This window comes from Zonotrichia leucophrys, chromosome 2 (assembly GCF_028769735.1).
Source record: "Zonotrichia leucophrys gambelii isolate GWCS_2022_RI chromosome 2, RI_Zleu_2.0, whole genome shotgun sequence".
In the NCBI taxonomy this organism is placed as follows: domain Eukaryota; kingdom Metazoa; phylum Chordata; class Aves; order Passeriformes; family Passerellidae; genus Zonotrichia; species Zonotrichia leucophrys.
Genome location: NC_088171.1, coordinates 104380946 through 104400037, shown reverse-complemented (window position 1 = coordinate 104400037; position 19092 = coordinate 104380946). Strand labels below are relative to the sequence as shown.

The following is a 19092-nucleotide window of genomic DNA, read 5'->3' as shown; positions in this document are numbered from 1 at the left end:
AACCTGGGCCTCATCTCTTGCAAATCCAGGTTCTTTCTGGATCTATGAAACCAAAATTGCACTGGGTTTTGCAAAACCCTTGTGTACTTACTTGTGTACCCAGCCTACTCTCAAATCTTCTACATAATAAGTAACATAGGAGTACAGTCTGATACCCTCAGCTGTGCTCTGGATTTTCAGGTCTGTTGCAGATAAAGCTGAAAGAAGAGCACATGGTTTTATGCAGCCATACAGCCATTCATTGAGTGCCACAATGAGTCATTCATTTGAAAAAAGAATTAAGTGCTTACCAATCCTTCTGCATACTTCATTCATCAGATCTGCAAAAGCTGTGGAAATAAAATCCAGAGACTAAGACTCTGTGTCTGCAGTTCAAGCACAGTCAACAGTAAGCACAAGTACTGGCTCTGAAATATTCTCCCAGAAGGTTTGAAAAATCAGTCTTTGAAAAAGCTACCTTTTCAAGCACATTAGAAATCTGAGTAATGCAGAAATGTAGCCTGTTATTTTACAGTTTCCAGGCTTTATTTAAGTGCAGTCTTGATGAATACTGCTGCAGCTGAACAAGACAATGTTATATTATTTTTTTTTGTAAATGATGCTGTTCAGCTGGAATGCTAACTCATTTGTACACATTCTAATGGATAGGAGTGGAATGTTAAGAACATAGTAATCACAGTAAGTGGAAAGGCCTCTTTGCATGTATGCAATTGACAAAATATAATAAAAATATTTTTAAATGATCTAGTTATGTAATTTTTTCTATACTTGTAGGTTTATTGATAGCCCCCTGAGGAAATGTGTTGTAATTTTGCTTAGTGGTAATCACTGTATGCTCCCAAAATTATACAGAATCCAGATGCAATAAGCTGTATTCAAATGTTATTTGAACCGAAAAATCTCAGTTTTTCTAATCAGATGGTGTTGTATGCATGAGAAACAAAGCCACAGGAAGGCAACACATGAAGATGCCTGTATTACTCTGAACCCACTTCAGCCCTGGTATCTGCTGGTGTGGCTGAGCACAGCCAGACTCTGACCTGTGTCCTTGAGCTTCAGCTCACTGGAGTCCTTTCCTCTGTCGTCCTTCAGAATGACTTCATATGTGCCAGCATCTTTCTTAGAAAACTGCAATATTGTAATGGTAAAACCAGTTTTCAGAACAGGTACTGTAGAAAAATACAGATTTTACTTGTGAACCCAGCAGATATCCTGTCCCTGTCCCCAGCAGGTACCCGGTGCCTGAGGCTGCCCCTGTCCCCCCCAGCTGCCCTCCTCCTGCCTGGGGTGCTGGGGTGGGCTTTGGCAGGAGGTCCTGGTGTGCAGGACCTTGTCCTGCCCCAGATCTGCTGCAAGGCTGGGTATGAACCAGACCCCTCTGGTGGCTCTGAAAGCCTGAGTGACAAGCACTTTCCAAATGCTATTCAGAATAGAAATGTGGTCTCAATCTGTTGCTAAATTGACATGCAAAGGAAGTGACAAGCTTATTATCTCTTCTGTCATCATTTCCTGAAAATCTGAACAAGCAGTTACAGACAGACATTTGCTTTAGTGAAAACACAGACGCCTTGTGAGCTTTTCCATTTTTAAAACCCACTTCCTTTTTCAATTGTTCTGCTGGAGTACCAGATTAGATCATATAACTCATGTGAACTCAACTGAAGGCTAGTGAAGACAGTCACTCACCTCTGATATCAGCAGAGTACACACACCATCCTTGAAGTCATGTTCTTCATCTACCATTATCTCCCTGTCATCTTTGTACCACACAATGTGTGTTTCCTTCTTAATATTAGCCACCTAAAATGGATGGAAACCACACTGCAATTATTCACTTCACCTGAGCAGGGGAGCTCAGTGTTGTAATTTGGGTCAGCTTGTTCCATGGGTTAGTGTGTTCAGGTCTCTCAAGGAGGAACAGCAAGATTTACAACCTGATAGCAGTGAGTTACTGCAGGCCTCCATTTTAAAATGAGGGAGGCAAGAGGGAAAACAACAGGGATGCAAACAGAGAGAAAAGGAGACCAGGGAATGAGTTGATCCTGCCCAGGAAATTTCTACATGCATAAACAGGCCAAAAATGAATTAGTCCCTGGATTTACAAAGACTTGTCATTCCTTTCCAGCTGCCTGTCTCTGAGTGGGTGGCTGATGGACCTGAAGAAAGAAATTCAAGCTATTTTCCAACATATTTTGTTACATGCAATGAGCTGTTGCCTCAGCAGGATTAACCTTCAGAGGCTCTGTCCCTGTCCAACATGCAGCTGGGAGTACAAAAGCAAAGGGCATCTCTTTAGTCCCTTCCCAACCATCTAGGTAGTGGTAGGCCTGTGTGGTGTACTCTGAATATTGTACTCAGGGTTTTCCTTTCCCCTTACCTTACATTTCAACATCACATTACACTCATCAGTAACTTCCCATCCCAGTTTATCCACGAAATGAGGACCTGTTTGAAATTACAGGAATGTTTTTAAAGGTCTCATCAATGGTATTCATAATGCAAAATGAAAGACAGACGTGTTTTACTTGACAAGAATTCTGTTATATTTTAATGTGGTTTTATTTTTCCTATTTCTGCTTCAGAAGTACCCACGTAGCACAACAAAACCCATGCATTTCAAATGAACATATCTAGCTATAAACAAACTCTTAACAGACTAACACATATGTGATACTTATAAGTATTTGTATTATCACCTTGTTTCCTGTGCCACTCTTTTCTCTGGAAATCTGCTTCATCCTGTAGCTTCTTGAATACTAGGAATTAAAACCAGTAAGAAATACAAGGTTAAACTTCATGTGCCATTTGTACAATGCTGAATGTCACTGTAACAGTTCAGTCTAACTCTGTTCCTTGGATGCCAGGGAGAAGCTGGCCATAGGATCAGGTTTTCACTGGACATTCCAGGGTGTCAGAAGCTGATTGTGGCTAACTCAACTTCCCCAGCTGCTTGCAATCATCAGGAGTTTTATGTGTCCTGCCTGATGATGTGCAATCCCCAATCATGCAGCTCCTGGTAGGAAGGCAAATGAGAGGCAGCAGAGTCAGCAGCTGTTTGAGCTCTAACAGGTGCAGCTGCTTGTTCCCAGCTGAATGGGCTTTTTATATGGGAAATGTTCATTCCACCCATAGGAAAGCAAACCAAAACATGCTGCAGTATTTTACATTTCTGTAACAATTCCCATTTCTCCCATCACTTTAAAAATTTCAGTTCACACACACGCTCTGTCCTGTAGAAGGCAGGCAAAATTGTGACATAAAAAAACTGAAAGATCTGTTGGTGTTGAAAACAGTGAAAAGCCAACCCCCTGCATAATGCAGATCAGCCTACCATCACCAATGAGGACCAGACTAGACTGATTGGTTGCTTTTCCATCCTGCAGCTGGAACGTGTAAGTGCCTTCATCCTTTTCCTCAAGCTTATCCATAATCATTTCAACAAGGCCAGTATTCTTGTCCACTTTCATTTTGTATTTCTGCAGGAGTGGAAAGTAAAGCAACAATTAATACATGTCAGAGACAGAAAATATTTGTGAAGTGTTATAATGGTCTCTTTAGGAGAAACTTTGTTTTCTTTATTTGGATTCCTACATCTTCAGGTTCCCATTTGTACAGATCACCATCCTATTCTAGACTCACTGTCTTTAGCTCCAGCTCCAAATGTACAACCAAATAAATAAATCTGTTTATTTACTGATGCTGTACAAGCACATGTTATGCGTGTTGCACAGTGAGTACTATAATCTTTTTCATTAGAAAGGTTTAGATTTGCATCTCTTCAGAATAATGCTTTCTTTTAAGGGTGATTATACTATACAAGGTTGTGTCTGGAATGCTCCATCTCTGCCTCTATCTGATATCAGTGTTGCAACAAAATCATGCCACGTCCCATCTTTGGGTGTAACAAGTTCTGCAGCTGGAAACAAACACTTGGGAATTTTTCTGTGATGTAACAAATTCCTTCAAACCACAAAGACAGGTGAGAATAAGAGCATTCTAGGGCTATAGATGAAGGAGGTAGGAGGAGTCTGGGCAATTGCAGTGATTCCTTGAAATCACAGTTAATAGAACAGGCGGTATTCACAAAAGTGGCAGGAAGGCATATAACTTCCCTTTACAAAATGTATCCAGTAGAATTAATCTGGACCTCAGAACTATGGATAAATTCTTTCTAATCACGCTTTCCATGACATATGCTATTTCTCATGAAAATTCATCAGAGTGGAACACTAGTTGGAAGTATACTAGAGACACTAATCCTCATTGATACTCATGAAAATGCAAACACATGTAAGCAGTGAAAAGCCTTACCTCTCCATTGAAAATCTCCTTATCATTAAACACAAAATTGGCCTTTGCATTGCCAGACAGTTTTTCAGCTTGCAGCCAGAATCTCACTTCTCCTTTCTCCAAGATTTCCACTGCCAACTCAGAGATAAGTGGGACAGCTACAAAGAAGAAAGAAAGGAATGATGCCTGTTTTGCCTGTGCCCCAACAACTATTGTCTGCAACAACCAGAAAGCCACTTAGTCCTCCCATACTCAAATACTGCATGCAAGGTAACTAGCTCATAACAGCTCTTCACATAGACAGAATGCCTCTCCACCCACATATACCTAGAATGACAGATGAGATTTAGGCTTTTGATCCTTCAATCACAAGGTCTGACCAAACTAAAAGTGTTCAAGATTTGATTTATGCTCCATTCTAAAACAAAGCTATTTCAAATGCAAACTGCAAGTATCTGTGCAGCACTATATGAGTCTGTATGCTGCAGACCCATGTTTAATGAGTTGTCTAATAATATTACTGTAAGACAGTGAACTGACTCAGAGGGAAAAAACCAAAACAAAACACAAACAAATCTCCAAGCACAAAGCTGGATCAGAAAGTCAGCTGCTGAGCTGTAGGTTGGGAGATTTTTGAAAACACTCTGATCCTTTCCTGAGTGGAACCTCCATCTCCAGAATTCACTAAATATCCCAACACATCTTCAGTCTCCCCAGTACATTTTGTTTCCTTATGAGTAACTGAAGCCCCCACATATAAACCAAGTGTGTCAACAGGGGAAAAAAATGTAAAAATCATGTACTATACCATAGGTAACTCTCTTTTAGTTAGTTAGTTCCTATTAGTAACAGTCCTCAGCTTGCTTTCACTTTAACTTTCCTTTAAGACACCATAATCAGCAACATTAAGCATGAGGATTTAGACTCTGACATTGTAGCATTTTGCTCATCTCACTGACTTCCATCATGCTATCTGTCTTGGTGGATGTGCAGATTCTCAGTAAAAATCACACTCTCAGTATTATGTGCCCTGCTGTGTGTGAACTCTCCCCCGGGCTCCACTTTCTCACTAGTGTAAAGTCTGTGTTGCTAGGGTGTAGCAGCTGAGGACAGTGCACAAACACGTTGCAAAACACATGATGATACAGTCATCATGTGTGTGAAGGCACTCCTCCCAGGGCAGGCTGGTTTCTTTAGCTCAGTGTATGCAGAGCCTCAGCTGCAGCAGGACAGGACTGGGACCAAAGCAAGCCTGGTTTCTCTCATCCTGCTATTTGCTCCATTCTAAATGACTGGGGTGCCTTCTGGAGCACAGCTGCCACCCCACCCCACTGCCAAACAGACTTAGGGGGTGAGGACCCCTCAGCTCTTCCTTTGTCACACTCACTCCTCCCTCCTACACCCACGTGTGTGCTCTCAGTGCCTGAGTGGCACAGGGTCTGCCTGTCATAAAAACAAAGCTCCTGGGAGGTGAGGCAACAATCACCAGGAAACAGAATTATGGAAAAGGCACATGCTTAACCAGAGAGGGAAAATCCTGGAGCCTGGAAGGGCATCATTGCCATGAGGGAGCAGGGCAAAGACAACCCCATGGTATTGTGTCCCTGCTGGGCAAATGGTCCATGTGAGCCTTCCTCACCCAGCACATCACTGTGTGTGCAAGAAACAGAAGGAATCTCAGGGCTTGCATAATTTCTTAAAACAAAGCAACTGAAATTGCTGCAGGAAGCAAAGTGGGAGTGTGAATAGACTTCAGGCTGCACTGCTTTTGTCTCACTGTCAGCTCTACAGAAATTTTAAACCCCCACTTGGCTTGCCTGTTATTAACTAAGAATATCTTAGTCTAACATGCAAGAGAGAAAAGTATCTCAGCAGCTGTTAAATAAATGGCTGAAAGGATGCAAAAGGATTCTTTTTTGGAGAAAACTCTGATCACTTTTCAACCTAAAGGAACTGGACAAATTTGCCTTAAAGTCTGCCATGAGCAGAAGTCTTATTTAAAATATTTTCATAAGCACTGATAGCTATTTTAGGCATTTTCCGGTGGTTTTACATCCTATTTGTATAGCATTACAAATTACTGGCAGCACTTGACAGGCAGCCCTTGGGCAATTGCTAAATGGAGGAGTTGGAAGAGTTTCTTTTTGCCTCATACCAACACACTGTCGTACCCATACGTGGCTGTGCTCTGTAAGGCTCTTATTCAAGCAATCCATTTTCCCATGGAGTTACTGGCTGCATGTGTTTCTAAGCAGAAGTTCCATTAATTGCTGCTCAGAAGCACAAACAGCTGAATCTCAAATCCTGGTTGTAACAGATATATTTCTTGAAGTGTACACAAGGGCCCAGAGTGGCCAAAGCATATGAGACAAGTTTCCTCCTTAAGGATACTTTCTGCAGTGATCTCCCTTTTCTGCCTGTGCCTTCTGGGAGCTCATGCACAGCTATGTCTGTGCTGTTACCTGACACAGTGCAAAAAACATGATCTGATCTGTGTCCTGGGGCAATATTTTGTGACACTAGTAGTGAACACAAAGCATGGAAGTGGCCTCAAGAAGGGAAGGGTCAGGGCAATTAAGGTCATGAGATAGCAGCAAGGTTTTGTGATGACCAACTTGTAGTGTGAAAATATAATTAGGAGAAGATGATTGGGAGGAGCGGGAGTAAACAAGGGTTTGGTTGGGCTGTCATCAAGCTATCAAAAGGTGATATTGTATGCTGAGAAGAGTAGAGCCAATGAGAAAAAGACGAAGAAGGAAATGAGAGAGATGATGTAGGCAAAAAGGCCATTTCTGTAGCTAAGGATTGGCTGGGCTGAGAGGTGCAATGTGGGCTGAGCTGGAAGAAGTGCCAGCAGTGCATGCACTAAGCTGAAGATTTTAAAATGCAGGCAAGAGTTTTAGTGCCTGGAATGAAAAAGAAGATAATATAGTGGGAGATTAGACCAGGTTTAGGTCTCATCTTGTTGTGTGCTTTAAGATTCATTATGGAATCCAATATTATTTGTCCCTCCTTTACTCAAGTAATATTCCAATAAAAATAACCAAATTGTGCTATTACCAGGATATCATAAATGTCTGTGGAAATGACAAAAATATCATCTCAAGTGTAGAAAGCATGTTCAAATTTTGTCAAATGTTCCAGGAAAGAGGGAGAGAATGAATTTCAGCAGGAAAATTCTGTATATATAGATCGTTACAGCTGAATTTACTACACTTGCCAAATTTGTTAACCTTAAATTTAACTTATGTTAACTTCGGTTGGAGTAAAATTAGAGAATCTTTCAAATTCTGGTTTTCAAATCAGGTCAAGCATGCTGAATAAGTATTAAAGCCTGTTCTGCAGAAGAAGCAAAGCCAGTATGATAGTTATTTTCCAGCTGTTATACAGACTTATTTTATAGACCAATAGCCTGCAATAGTTTGGGAAGAACATCAATAATATACAAATGTACTGAAAGAGGGACAGAAAAAAAAGAATTTAAATTTTTCAATCCAAATCCACTTTCACTTGAAATTACTATAGTGGCCTCCTTACCTGATGGTGGCAGGAGGTTTGTAACCATAGACTCACAGAATGGTTTGGGCTGGAAGGGAGCTCCAAAGGTCAGCTAGTCCAGGCCCCCTGCTATGAGCAGGGACATCCTGAACTAGATCAGGCTTGTGATACCCCACTGCACGCAAAGCTCTCCCCTACAGACATGACTTATTCACTTACTTGGGAACTGCCGTTCATGGCTCAGAGCAAGCAGGCGTTTCATTTCTGCAAAAGACATAAAAAAGGAGTAATATGAGGTGTGTGCATGCCTTTTGGATCTGAGAGACAGCAGATGTGAAAGCAAACTAGGCATGTTTAGTAGGCATTGTGTCTACCTTCCTCATCAATTGTGTAGCTTGATGAAACTCCATCAGTGTCTGTGACAATACAAGAGTAAATTCCCAAATCATCTTCTCCAAGATTCTTAAAGGAAAGTTTAGACCTATAAGGGGGGAAAAAACCAATTATGATGAAAAGGTAAAATCCATCTGAACCAAGCCCCTACTTTCTGTCTATATTACCAGATATGATTAGCCTTGTGTTAGCTTTTGCTCTGACTGAACAGACAAATCTGTGGCTCTGTCAGCTATAAATCAGAGTAAGTCCTACCACGTGTGGTAAATGGTGATGGCACCAAAACAAAAAAAGCATGTTGTCAAGGCTTTGATCACCCTGGAAGGATAATGTAGATACAGGTCAACTCAGATTCCATATGGCAGCACCATGACTGTGATGGGCCACTGTTTCTTTCAATATGGCTTCTAGGAGAGCACACAGGCCCTTCATAGGCTGAACCTGTGCATCCTCCTTGTCTTCCTCTGGGAAAAGCCTGAAGAAACAGAGTAGGATTGGAGATGTTATACAAGCTACCAAATCAGGCCATGGTGATGCTGACATACGAAAGCCTTGCTTACTGCAGCAGTTCCAAAGATTACAGCTGCGTTACAGGGCAAAAGCATTTTAAAGAAACCAGATAATTTTATTATTTGGAGATTTAAAATAATAGGAATAATAATAATCATCGTCATCATCATCATCTGTCTTGACTGAGAAGTTATAAGGTGACAGGGCTCAGATTTTCTCTCCCCATGCCTAAACATCACCAAAGTACCTACAGAGGAGGTCTGACTCATTCTGTGCAAGCTACAATTGCCAAATGGTCTGGGTATGGATTTACTGGAGAACAGCATTCTCAGGAAGCAACCATCAAGTAACAGAGACAGTTTTCACTCTTCCTGAGGTCATACATTAAAAGGATGGATTTCTGTGACAGTCTAGATCTCTCAAATACAAGACTATTGCTACCCCTGAGGGTCTTACTTTCCGCCTTTGGTATCGATGTTCAGTCGAGAATCATCCTCAATTGGTTCATAATTCTTGGACCAAATGAACTTAGAGTCTGGAGACATCTGATCACATTCAAAGTTCAAGGAAATTACTCCATTGTCGTCTACATCAACCACCACTTCCTTGGTTCCTTAAAGAGCAGAACAAGGCAATTCCAGTTTCTCAGAGAATTCAGCAAACAAATTTCCATAGATATCATTCAGAGAGTGGATTAAGCAGATCTTTGCCATTTTCTCAGCTGGAACATAAATTGCTGCACTCATTGATATCCCTGGTCTTTGATTTACAAGAATAATTCTTTTTCTAATCCACAGGTTAAAACACATCATAAATCATCTGATTTACTTGCGTGAATGTAAGCATACACAAGAGTTGCAGTATTTGCTATGAAAAAGCCTGAAAGGGGTAAAGAAATCAAGACTCTAAATCCACTAAATGTCTGAGCTATTAAATAGCAATATTTTCCATGGTAAGCAGTAGTTAGAGTTTTCATTATACAGCATGGATTTCCTATTCTCTAATAGGGTAAGTGCTATACAGGGAATAACATGCAAATGTGAGCATTTGAAGAGGTGAAGAAGAGGAAGCAGTCAAGTTGTCCCAGCAGCACCCATTTGTGACTGAGGCCCATTTTTGGTGACACTGGCTTTGCTCAGGGAGGTTGGTTTAATTGCTGTGCTTGGCACCCAGCCCTGATGCCGTCTGCACCATTAATCCTGGGCCCACAAAGGGAGTGAATATTTGCAATTAGCTGCTTAAGTCACCCACCCAGTCTTGCCAGAGCCTTCAGTCACTGAGCTGGATAGGGTGACCCAGTTTGTACTTTGAAAGGCCTTGGGGGTGAATCCTGGGTCAGCAACCTGAAGGCATCTCAATTCTGCTCCCTCACACCCCAGGGGAGCTGAGGGAATTTCATCTGGGATTTGGGCAACCCAGTGAACTTGTCATCTGTGGCATTAATGTTCATTTCAACAACTCGTCTGAGAATGTCAGGGAGAGCATGTGCACTGAGAGGGGCTGGAGGACATCCAGCCTTCTTTTCTGAATAGCTCTGAGCTGGATCTCGCATCTGAATAGGGCACTCATGTCCTGTTACTTGGGCTAAGACAATTCTGGGCTGCCCAGAATACTAATGACACACTTTCTCCACAACGTATTGTACTTCAAAGACAAGAGCCTTATTCCTGACACTGAGATTGAATGCTTTATTTTCAGCATAATTCTTAGTGACCCTCAAGCATAGTAGGAGATTTCTGTGTTTCATCGTCCCAAAACTATACATGTCTTTTCCAGCACTGCAAGCAGCTCCTGTCACGACAATCTGTGTACAGATAGCTTTCTCAGTCTTCACACTTTGCCATAAGCATTTAATGAAAGATGAGATTAATATTCCCATTTTGGTACTGTTATGTATCAGCCCTTGCAGCCATGAAGCACATTAAGTACCATTATATGATAAATGAAGTCTGAGACCTACAAATATTTTACTAGGCAACAATATATTTGCAATTTTTTGTTATAATTTAATTTATTACATGCAAAATTCATCACTTGAAATTTCATTAGTGTTTAGATTCTTCTAGATCATTAGCCCATTAATCTTTTGATGGCACTTTATGTGACATGGAAAGAATTACAGCCATAAGGGTAATTTGAACAATAGAATCTTTTACATTCGTTTCAAAGCATTTTCATTGTGGTAACAATGTATAGCATTTATTTTCAGAAGTGATGATAGAATTTGCCTCTAATATTTCTATGAGTAAAAAAATTGTCTAAATTACAGACCACATTTGAAGAACTCACTCCACCTATCCTGCAAAGTGGAGCCAAAGAAGCAGCCATTGTACTAACAGTCCTAATTTCCCTCCTCTAGAGAGCTTGGTGGTTTCAACATATCATCCAGAGCTCCTCTTAGAGTCACAGTAAGAAATAAAATACTTACATGCCATATCACATCTCCATTTATCTAAGCATTTTGTTGCATTGAAAGGAAAGAAATAACAGAACACAAAGCAGACATCTTCCACACGCTAGAGGTAATGGTATCATTTTGAATACAGCCAGCTAGAGAAGTTGAATGGGACAGTTTCCTCATTTTCTGAGGTTCAGGCCCTTCTCAAGTGGCTGATCCAAGCTCATAATCTAATTTTGCTTTGTATCAACATAAACAAGGACTAAGGGCAGCAAGACAAGCGTTGCAGTCTGCTCTTAGATTTTTCTTGTTTCCTGTGAGATCTGCATATGCTAAAGTGATTTTGTGAGAAGCCAAAGATCAAAAGTAGTCTGGATTGGTATTAGTTTACATGGTTAGGATTCTTCATTTAATTTTAGAAGATAACTGTACAAAATAAACATGGTTTTCATTGAAAAGAAAGTGGATGCAAAGTATTGAATAGTTATATTTACACATTTCTTTGGATAAAGACAGTTGGCAAATTTGTATGAAAGCAGGTATTTTCATTCAGGATATTATCTGCTTGCATTATTTGATTAGAAATCTCAGCTGTCTTGTAATTATACACATTCACCAAAAGTAGCATTCCAGCAGGAACTTTCTAGAGAGACCTGACAATATTATATGTCTCCATCCAAGATGGTAATAGAGGCATGATTCAGAGTGCAGCACCAAAATATTTGTGGTAATTTTAAAAAAATTGTGTGATTTTTCTCGACATTTTTGTGTTAGAGTGAGAAAAGGTGGAAGCCTGCTCAGGAGGCTGTTTTATGAAATAATTGTTTTAAATAAGTTTTTGTCTTTTCTTAATACCTCTAAGAAGCTTAGTTTGGTGGATTCTGTATCAGCAGATCTCAGCTCAAAATATGGGTCAAGTAGATTTGTACACGTAAGTAATTTTCAGTTTCCCTGAGTGTTCACTGGGCTAAATCCTCACTTTCTGGTGATCCCTCAGATGTCATACCTATGAACTCTCCTTCTCTAATGGTGAGGTCTGTAAACCAAATGTTCTGCTCAAGTTCACATCTTTTGAGTGAACACTGTACAATTTTTTTGGCCTTTTTGGTCATCTTCACAAGAGTCTGTTTGTATTTTTTCTCAGTTGTAGTAACATGGTTAATCCTTTATTTAGGACACTTGAAGAGTGTTACCACCACAATGTTTTATCAGAAGTATGATGCACAGATATTAACCCTCAATGAAAATGGATTAGCAAAGCCAAAAGCTTAGTCTTAATAGTGGCTTAATTCTCTTATTAGAAGTGGCTGCTGCATATAGCTGTTTTCAGGAATAAATTTTTAAGGTTTGCCTTATTCCCCTTGCAGGTGATAGAAACAGCCCTGGTGCTTCAGCAGCTTATAGATCTGAAATTATGTTTCCTATATTTTTCAAAGTTCCTGTTTCAAACCCTTCTTATTCATACAATTACTTAGCTTATTTTTGTCCTTGTATCCCAATCTTACATGCTTTCAACTGACCATCTGCTCCTTCCAGTCTCTTTTCCCTATCCCAGCTCAATAGCAGTCACAGTCACCCCAGCCTCCCTAGCCTGAGCTTTCCAGTTCTTTTACACCCCCAGCTTCAGACCTCCTTTTTCAGGCTTTTTTTGACTTACAGCCTCACTGAGGTCTAACTCAATACTTGTTAGAATTTTTGCTGCCCTGGTCATAAGGATTGGGCACGCATGAGAGCTGAGCAAGAGGATGTAAAAATTAACCTAGGGGTCAGAAGCTGGGAAAGGATCCCAGGGAAATGAAGTCTGCCGGTGTAGGAAGGGAATTGTCAGAGGAGAAGAGGGTGTATGATGGATCCAGGTGGAGTTGTACCCCTGTACCTTCTTACATCATACTAACCTTATACTAGATTTGTTTAAAATGTCTGGGATTTCATTTTTGCACCTTGTAGGACCCTGCACTTCTACAATAGTATATAGATGAGGAAGCCACAAGTCCATGTTGGGTTTTCTGTTGGGGGCTTGGTGACAAAAAAGTGTTGTCTCTGACCAGTCACCTCTGTTACTTGTACAGCTAAATAAAGCCCAGAGGTTTTCTGAAGTTCCAGGTATGGAGATGCTGCCTTTGCACTGATTCCTGTGTTTCTTGCTGATCTTACAGACACATTGGAGCCTGCCTTCAAGGATTCTTCCAACAAAGAACTGCACTACTGAAAGTGATCTTCAAAATGACTTCACTGTGCTTTTAAAGCCTTTATTTCAAAGACCAAGAGAAAAAAAATGTTTTCTTTTATCCTTTCCACATTACATAAGAAAAGGAGAATGATAAAGCATAAAAAACTGGTTTAATGCAGGAAAGGCAAATTTACATCTGTAATATTGTTTTGTTGAGCTGATCTTACTTGGTCCTCTACTTAGGCACCTACCTGTAGAGACATGCAAATCTTACAACTTTACTGCATCTTTATATTCCTTAACCTGTAGTTACGATAAGAAAATCTGTTCTGACCTTAAAACATACCAGACAGTGAACTCAAGATATGGCCCTCAGCTCATATCTTACTTCATAAAAAAGCTTGACCTGAGAAGGATCAGATTCCTGGCATGTAGCCTGCAGGTAAACACATTGCACAAACAGGAACCTGTGTAAATATGATGACAAGGAAGAAGTCTTTCTAACAAACCTGGTCGTGTCTCTGCTATGACAGCATCTGTGACATCTGATGGCTTCCCAACGCCAGCCTGGTTTGCTGCCCGCACACGAAACACGTAGCTCACACCTTGTGTCAGGCCACCAATCTGGAGAAACCAAATATAAATAGTGGTGTGTTGCAAAACCCTGATTTTAATTTCACACTTATTAAGATCAGTCTGGGTATGTGACAATTCTATTTCCTTTCTTGTTTTGTTTCTTTTCCAGTTTTCTTTTTTTTTTTTTATATTCAGCTCCAGAGTGACATGACTAATCTGTGTGACTTGCTCCTTCCTTGTGTGCATAGTTAATGTTCAGGCAGCATCATTGCTGTCATTGATTTCTTAGCAAAAGGAGGACTAGTTTTGGAACAGGATGTTTTTAACTCATGTACATTGACCTCTGAAACATCGTCTTTTACTGCACATAAATGCTGGCTTTGAAAAATGAAATCATCAGGGTAATAAGTGCCAGCCACACCTATTTAGAAACAAGAAAGAATTTAATAGTACCGAGTTAATTGCAGTGACTTGAAGAATTATACTGAAATTGTGTCACCTGGGGATACTCCTATAAAACATATATGAAAGGATCACACTTTAAAATTACTTGTCTTTCAAATATTCTGAAAAGTATAAAAATAGCAAACCTACTTCAGGCTTATCTCTAGAACTGTGATACTGCTGATCACTCATTTCAAAGTCATTCCACAAAATTATGTATAATATGGCCTACTGAGTAAGTGGAGCCGTGATCAGTGCAGGATGATGCAGTCAAAACTGACTTCCCCAAGGTTATGCTGCTATGCCAGTATTTGAATCTTCAGCAATTTACCTTCAAGTATTTCTTTTGAAGGGGCTTCTCATTGACACTTCTCCAGCGTTCCTCCTTTGCTTCAGTTTCCTTCATATCAACATAATAACCAACTACGGGAGTACGACCAGAATAAACTGGTTCCTTCCACAGTAACACCAGAGAGTCTTTCCTAACTTCTGTGCATTTGACATCATGGGGTGGCCCTGAAATGTAAAAGTTGGGGTGTGGTGTCAAAATAAATCCCAAAGGAACCAGTGCATAAGACTCCAGAACCAAAACCAGACAGAACCCAGAACAGCACACAGAACTTATATAACATTTAGCTCCTCTATATCATACCTAGACCCAATGTACAAAATACAGCCCATGCTAATTAAAAAGACTAACCCAAAACACAATCTAATTGGTTGAGATTGGTATCTTGATCAAATATTCATGAGCTTACAAAATGGACAAATAATACCCAAACTCTGGGAAATAAGTTAATTATTAAGCTAATGTGCTGCTTCAAGGACTGGTCTAAAGTCCACTGAAGTCAGCGGAGGTTGTTTTCATTAATTTCAATGAATGCTAAAAGGTCAGGGATCTGGCCTTGTAGTGATTTACATTTAGACAAGGATTACAAGGTCCCATTCTTCTTTGCCTTGTACCTTAGACAGGTATTTATGTCTAGTACTTAAACTAGAAAGCAACGTGCCAGACACAGTAGAGGAACAAAGAAGGAAAGATAAAGAAAACTAAAGAAGCTGCTTGTAAAATGCTACTAATTAAATAGGGATTATCACTGTAATGGTACGAAATCAAACTGCTGGCGATTCAAGCCTGGCCATGAACTTCAGTGTCCCACTGAATCCACTGCAAAATGCCTGCATTAGATAATCAGACCCAGAGCACCCCTGGGCTGTGTCCCACTCGGGATCCTACCAGGCACGGCAATGGTCCACTCTTCACACTTGAAGGACTTGCTGGGTTTGGAGGGTGCCCCAACCCCTGCCAGGTTAGCAGCAGCCACCTGGAACTGGTACACCATGTTTTCCTTCAGGTTTTCAATCTGCAGGATCAATAACATGGTACTTATTAACTTTGGATTAGGACTTCACAAGAAAGTCACAATAATAATTGTTGAAAAGATGAGCATGCTTTTAAGTGTGCCTGAAGATGGAAGCATTATTGATATCTTAACATGATCATTATCTTGGCTTTTCCTCTCATGAGTGATGGAGCACACATGAGTGATCTTAGCATACTCAAATTGCAACCCCCTTTTCCTATTGATAGGCACTTTGGAAGCTAGGGAGGAAACAAGGTATTGTTCAACAATCATCTTAGGCTGTCTCGTGGTATGGAGCAAGTTCACTTAAGGCAAGAGTTGGCCTCACAGTGAGGTGAAACTCAGTCCTGGCATTGCTTTTCATTTCTAAAGCAGCTCAACGAGATTGTCTCTAAATTGGGTCAAGAACTGATCACAAAAACCAGCTGGCACAGAGTTGGTTTTAGCACTAGCAAGCACTGGGATATGTCCACCAAACCAGTAGGAATTCCATTTATTGTGAGGGCGTACTTACAAAATATCAGACTATGTCAGTGAATTTACAGATGACAAATGGTTCCAGACTAACAAATAAGTGTACAAACAATTTTGTAGAGAAGTTTAATAGGGCTAAATAAATTTACCATCATGGAATTCAAACCCTCTGAACAGTTATCTGTCCACTGAATCATAATTCATCCCAGCCCATCTTTGAGATGTGATTTGAAAACACTGCCTGCTCCCCCAGCAACAACTGGAGTTAACTTCTTACCCTGTATGCCCTGTCAGTAACAGCCTTAATGTTGGCCTCCTTCCATTTCCCAGGAACTCCATCCACCACTTCCCTATAGTTCACGTAGTAGCCGGTGATCTCAGTTCCACCAATGGCTTCGGGCTGTTTCCATCCCAGCACCATCGAGTCACGGACACTCTCGAGCACCACGATGTCGTAAGGTGGGGATGGAGCAGCTGTTGTGGTGTCAATAACACGTGAGTAGGAGGCAGAGTCTCAGGCTTGCTTTCACTTACCGTGTTCCGCTCCTACCCTGCGTTTCCTAATTAGGACAATATTTATGTGCTCAAGGGAAGCTTCTGGAGCTGGAATAAGAAATGCAGGATGAAAGCTTCCACAAACCAAATGCAAAGTCCAAACTGCATAGGAATTAGTTTTTAGGATCTCCTGTTTTTGAAAAGCAGGCTAATACATAGCAAAAGAATGTGTTGCAATTGCAGCTCTGATGCAAGTGATCAGGACTCACTTCACTCCGTGAAAAATGAGGAACTAAAACTAGCATTGCAGGAAAAGCAAAAAAATTGGAGATGCAATGATTTGTTTTCTTTTGCAGAAAGCAAACCCCTTTTCACAACACAATATTTATTATAGTTTCCTTTTTCAAAAAAAATAGTCTCACATTCTTTCCTCTCAAGAATTGCCTTTATGTGTTTCTTTCTTTCTTTTAAATTTATATACTGTGCAAATCTTATCATTGCACCCATCATGTGGTCTTACCTTAATGGGAGGCAGAGTGATCATAGGCACTGCAGTATGACCAGAGAAGGAACATGTCTGTTACTGGAACTTACATTAAAAAATATGTGGCATAGTCCTCCTTCTTAGATTTTTTTTAAACAATACAGAAATAATTCACTTCATTCCAAACCACTTTCTTATATTTCTCCTGTATCTAGTAGGAAAATGCTTGCCCACATCCATTATGTAGCATATCAGTGAAAAGCCTTACTTGTGCCCTTGAAGTCATACTTTGGATGGAAAATCCACATCGTATATGTTTCCTTTTGTGTGTAATGTTTTGCATTGGTGTCAGCTAGGCCCAGGTGTCTCACTTCAGAGGCCTAAGGAGGAGTTTTGTTCCCTAGCCAGATATCAAGAGTCAAACGATATTTAAGCCCCACATATCTTGGGCAAAATGGGTGTTTAGGCACTGAAATTTAAAACATGATTTTGTGCACATGTCTATACATTCCTCCTTATGTATCACTATTAGTCAGAGATAGAACACAACATTCATTAGCACAGTGTGTCAGCAGGTAAGATGTAGCTTAGGCTAAAATCCACAAAGAATCTTCATATTTCCTAACAGAACACAGATTTTCATGCTTACCGTCATAAACAGATTTTGTTTCCTTCCTACATATACAACCCAGAGAACCAGGTAACCAGATTCCTAACAAATTACTGAAATGACTTACAAATAATATATCACCTTAGATACATTAATATGCAGTCAAACAAGGCATTAAGTTACTAACCATATTGATTTGTTTCACTTTCATTAACCACTAAGTTTGTAAAGTGATCTCCAATACTATTACATGCATAATGATCTTAATGAACAGTTGAGGACATAATTAATAGGTTTGATAGAAGATGCATCACTGCAGAGCACGTCCACTTGTGGCACAGTTGAACAGAAGTTACATCAGTCTGAAGTGGACCAACCGAAGCAGCAAAATCTATTTATTTCATTAATTCTCACCTGTATCTTTCTTCTTTGTAACTTTTTCCACTGTCAAAAGATCCCCTGGTCGAGACTTACTTGCCTGCTTAGCAGCAACTTTTTGTGGTGCAGATGTGACAGCGTCCTCAACCACTCCTCTCGTGTTACTGTCTCCTGTACTCCCCAGTTTGCCACAGCTACTGGGCAGTGTCTCTCTATTAAATTTAGCATTGCATTTTAGCAAAGCATCTGTGTCAAAGATAGGCTGGGAGGCCTCATGCATGCCTTCCCAGCTGGTAGTGCGGTCTGTTAGTCCAGCAGCTTTACCACTCAGTTCAGGACACACACCATGAAGCAATCCTCCCCCTAAAATTGCCAGAAAACAGCAAAGACATTTGGATTTAGAACACATTCTTTTTTCTTCATTTAGGCAACAGAGTTAAGAAATGCATGCAATGAACAATACAGCTGAAGAATGACAAGTCATTGTGTTTATGCACAAAATGTTAAGCTTGAATTTGAGAAAATTTGAAATGCATAGAATACCTCTCAGCCTGTTCATAAATAATGCATTTTTAAATAATGTCTGGTATTCAGAGCAGAAAAAAAATTGTAAAGTTAATAGTATTACTTTACTTCAGTTATTTTAGTTTTAGATCTTCCAGGTCACGTTTCTGTTCCTATGAAGATGATCTCACAAAATTGCCCTAGGCCACATGTTTCTGCTCTAAGGTTGAGAGGTATGCAGCTTCAATACAAATGAGAGTGAGGGTGCTGCAGACATACAATTCATTCTAGTCCAGTGATCTCATTAATCTTTATGCATTAGTTCAGGCAGTGGCAAACAGAAACAATCCATCAGCAAGGGGAGAACACAAAGGGTTATAGAAGGTTTTACAGACAACACATTGCACTATTAGGTTTAGTCATGGAAACAAATTTCTTAGGAACTGACTCTATATAGGAAAGTGTGGATTAGAGGTGATATACCAAATTACAGAATCAGTGACA

General features: G+C 40.2%; 1 protein-coding gene across 1 annotated transcript in view; it reads right to left on the bottom strand.

The window, feature by feature from the left end:
- Positions 1 to 19092, bottom strand: part of MYOM1 (myomesin 1) — a 64900-nt gene that overhangs the window by 10982 nt on the left and 34826 nt on the right. The window contains exons 16-30 of the mRNA XM_064703206.1: positions 16395 to 16591; positions 15517 to 15643; positions 14611 to 14795; positions 13769 to 13883; positions 9148 to 9304; positions 8163 to 8269; positions 8008 to 8052; positions 4312 to 4448; positions 3332 to 3476; positions 2697 to 2756; positions 2378 to 2445; positions 1687 to 1800; positions 1041 to 1128; positions 291 to 329; positions 92 to 197 (exon numbers count right to left, since the gene is read on the bottom strand). Of these exons, the coding sequence (XP_064559276.1) occupies positions 92 to 197; positions 291 to 329; positions 1041 to 1128; positions 1687 to 1800; positions 2378 to 2445; positions 2697 to 2756; positions 3332 to 3476; positions 4312 to 4448; positions 8008 to 8052; positions 8163 to 8269; positions 9148 to 9304; positions 13769 to 13883; positions 14611 to 14795; positions 15517 to 15643; positions 16395 to 16591 (1690 nt within the window). The remainder of the gene's footprint in view (positions 1 to 91; positions 198 to 290; positions 330 to 1040; positions 1129 to 1686; positions 1801 to 2377; positions 2446 to 2696; positions 2757 to 3331; positions 3477 to 4311; positions 4449 to 8007; positions 8053 to 8162; positions 8270 to 9147; positions 9305 to 13768; positions 13884 to 14610; positions 14796 to 15516; positions 15644 to 16394; positions 16592 to 19092) is intronic.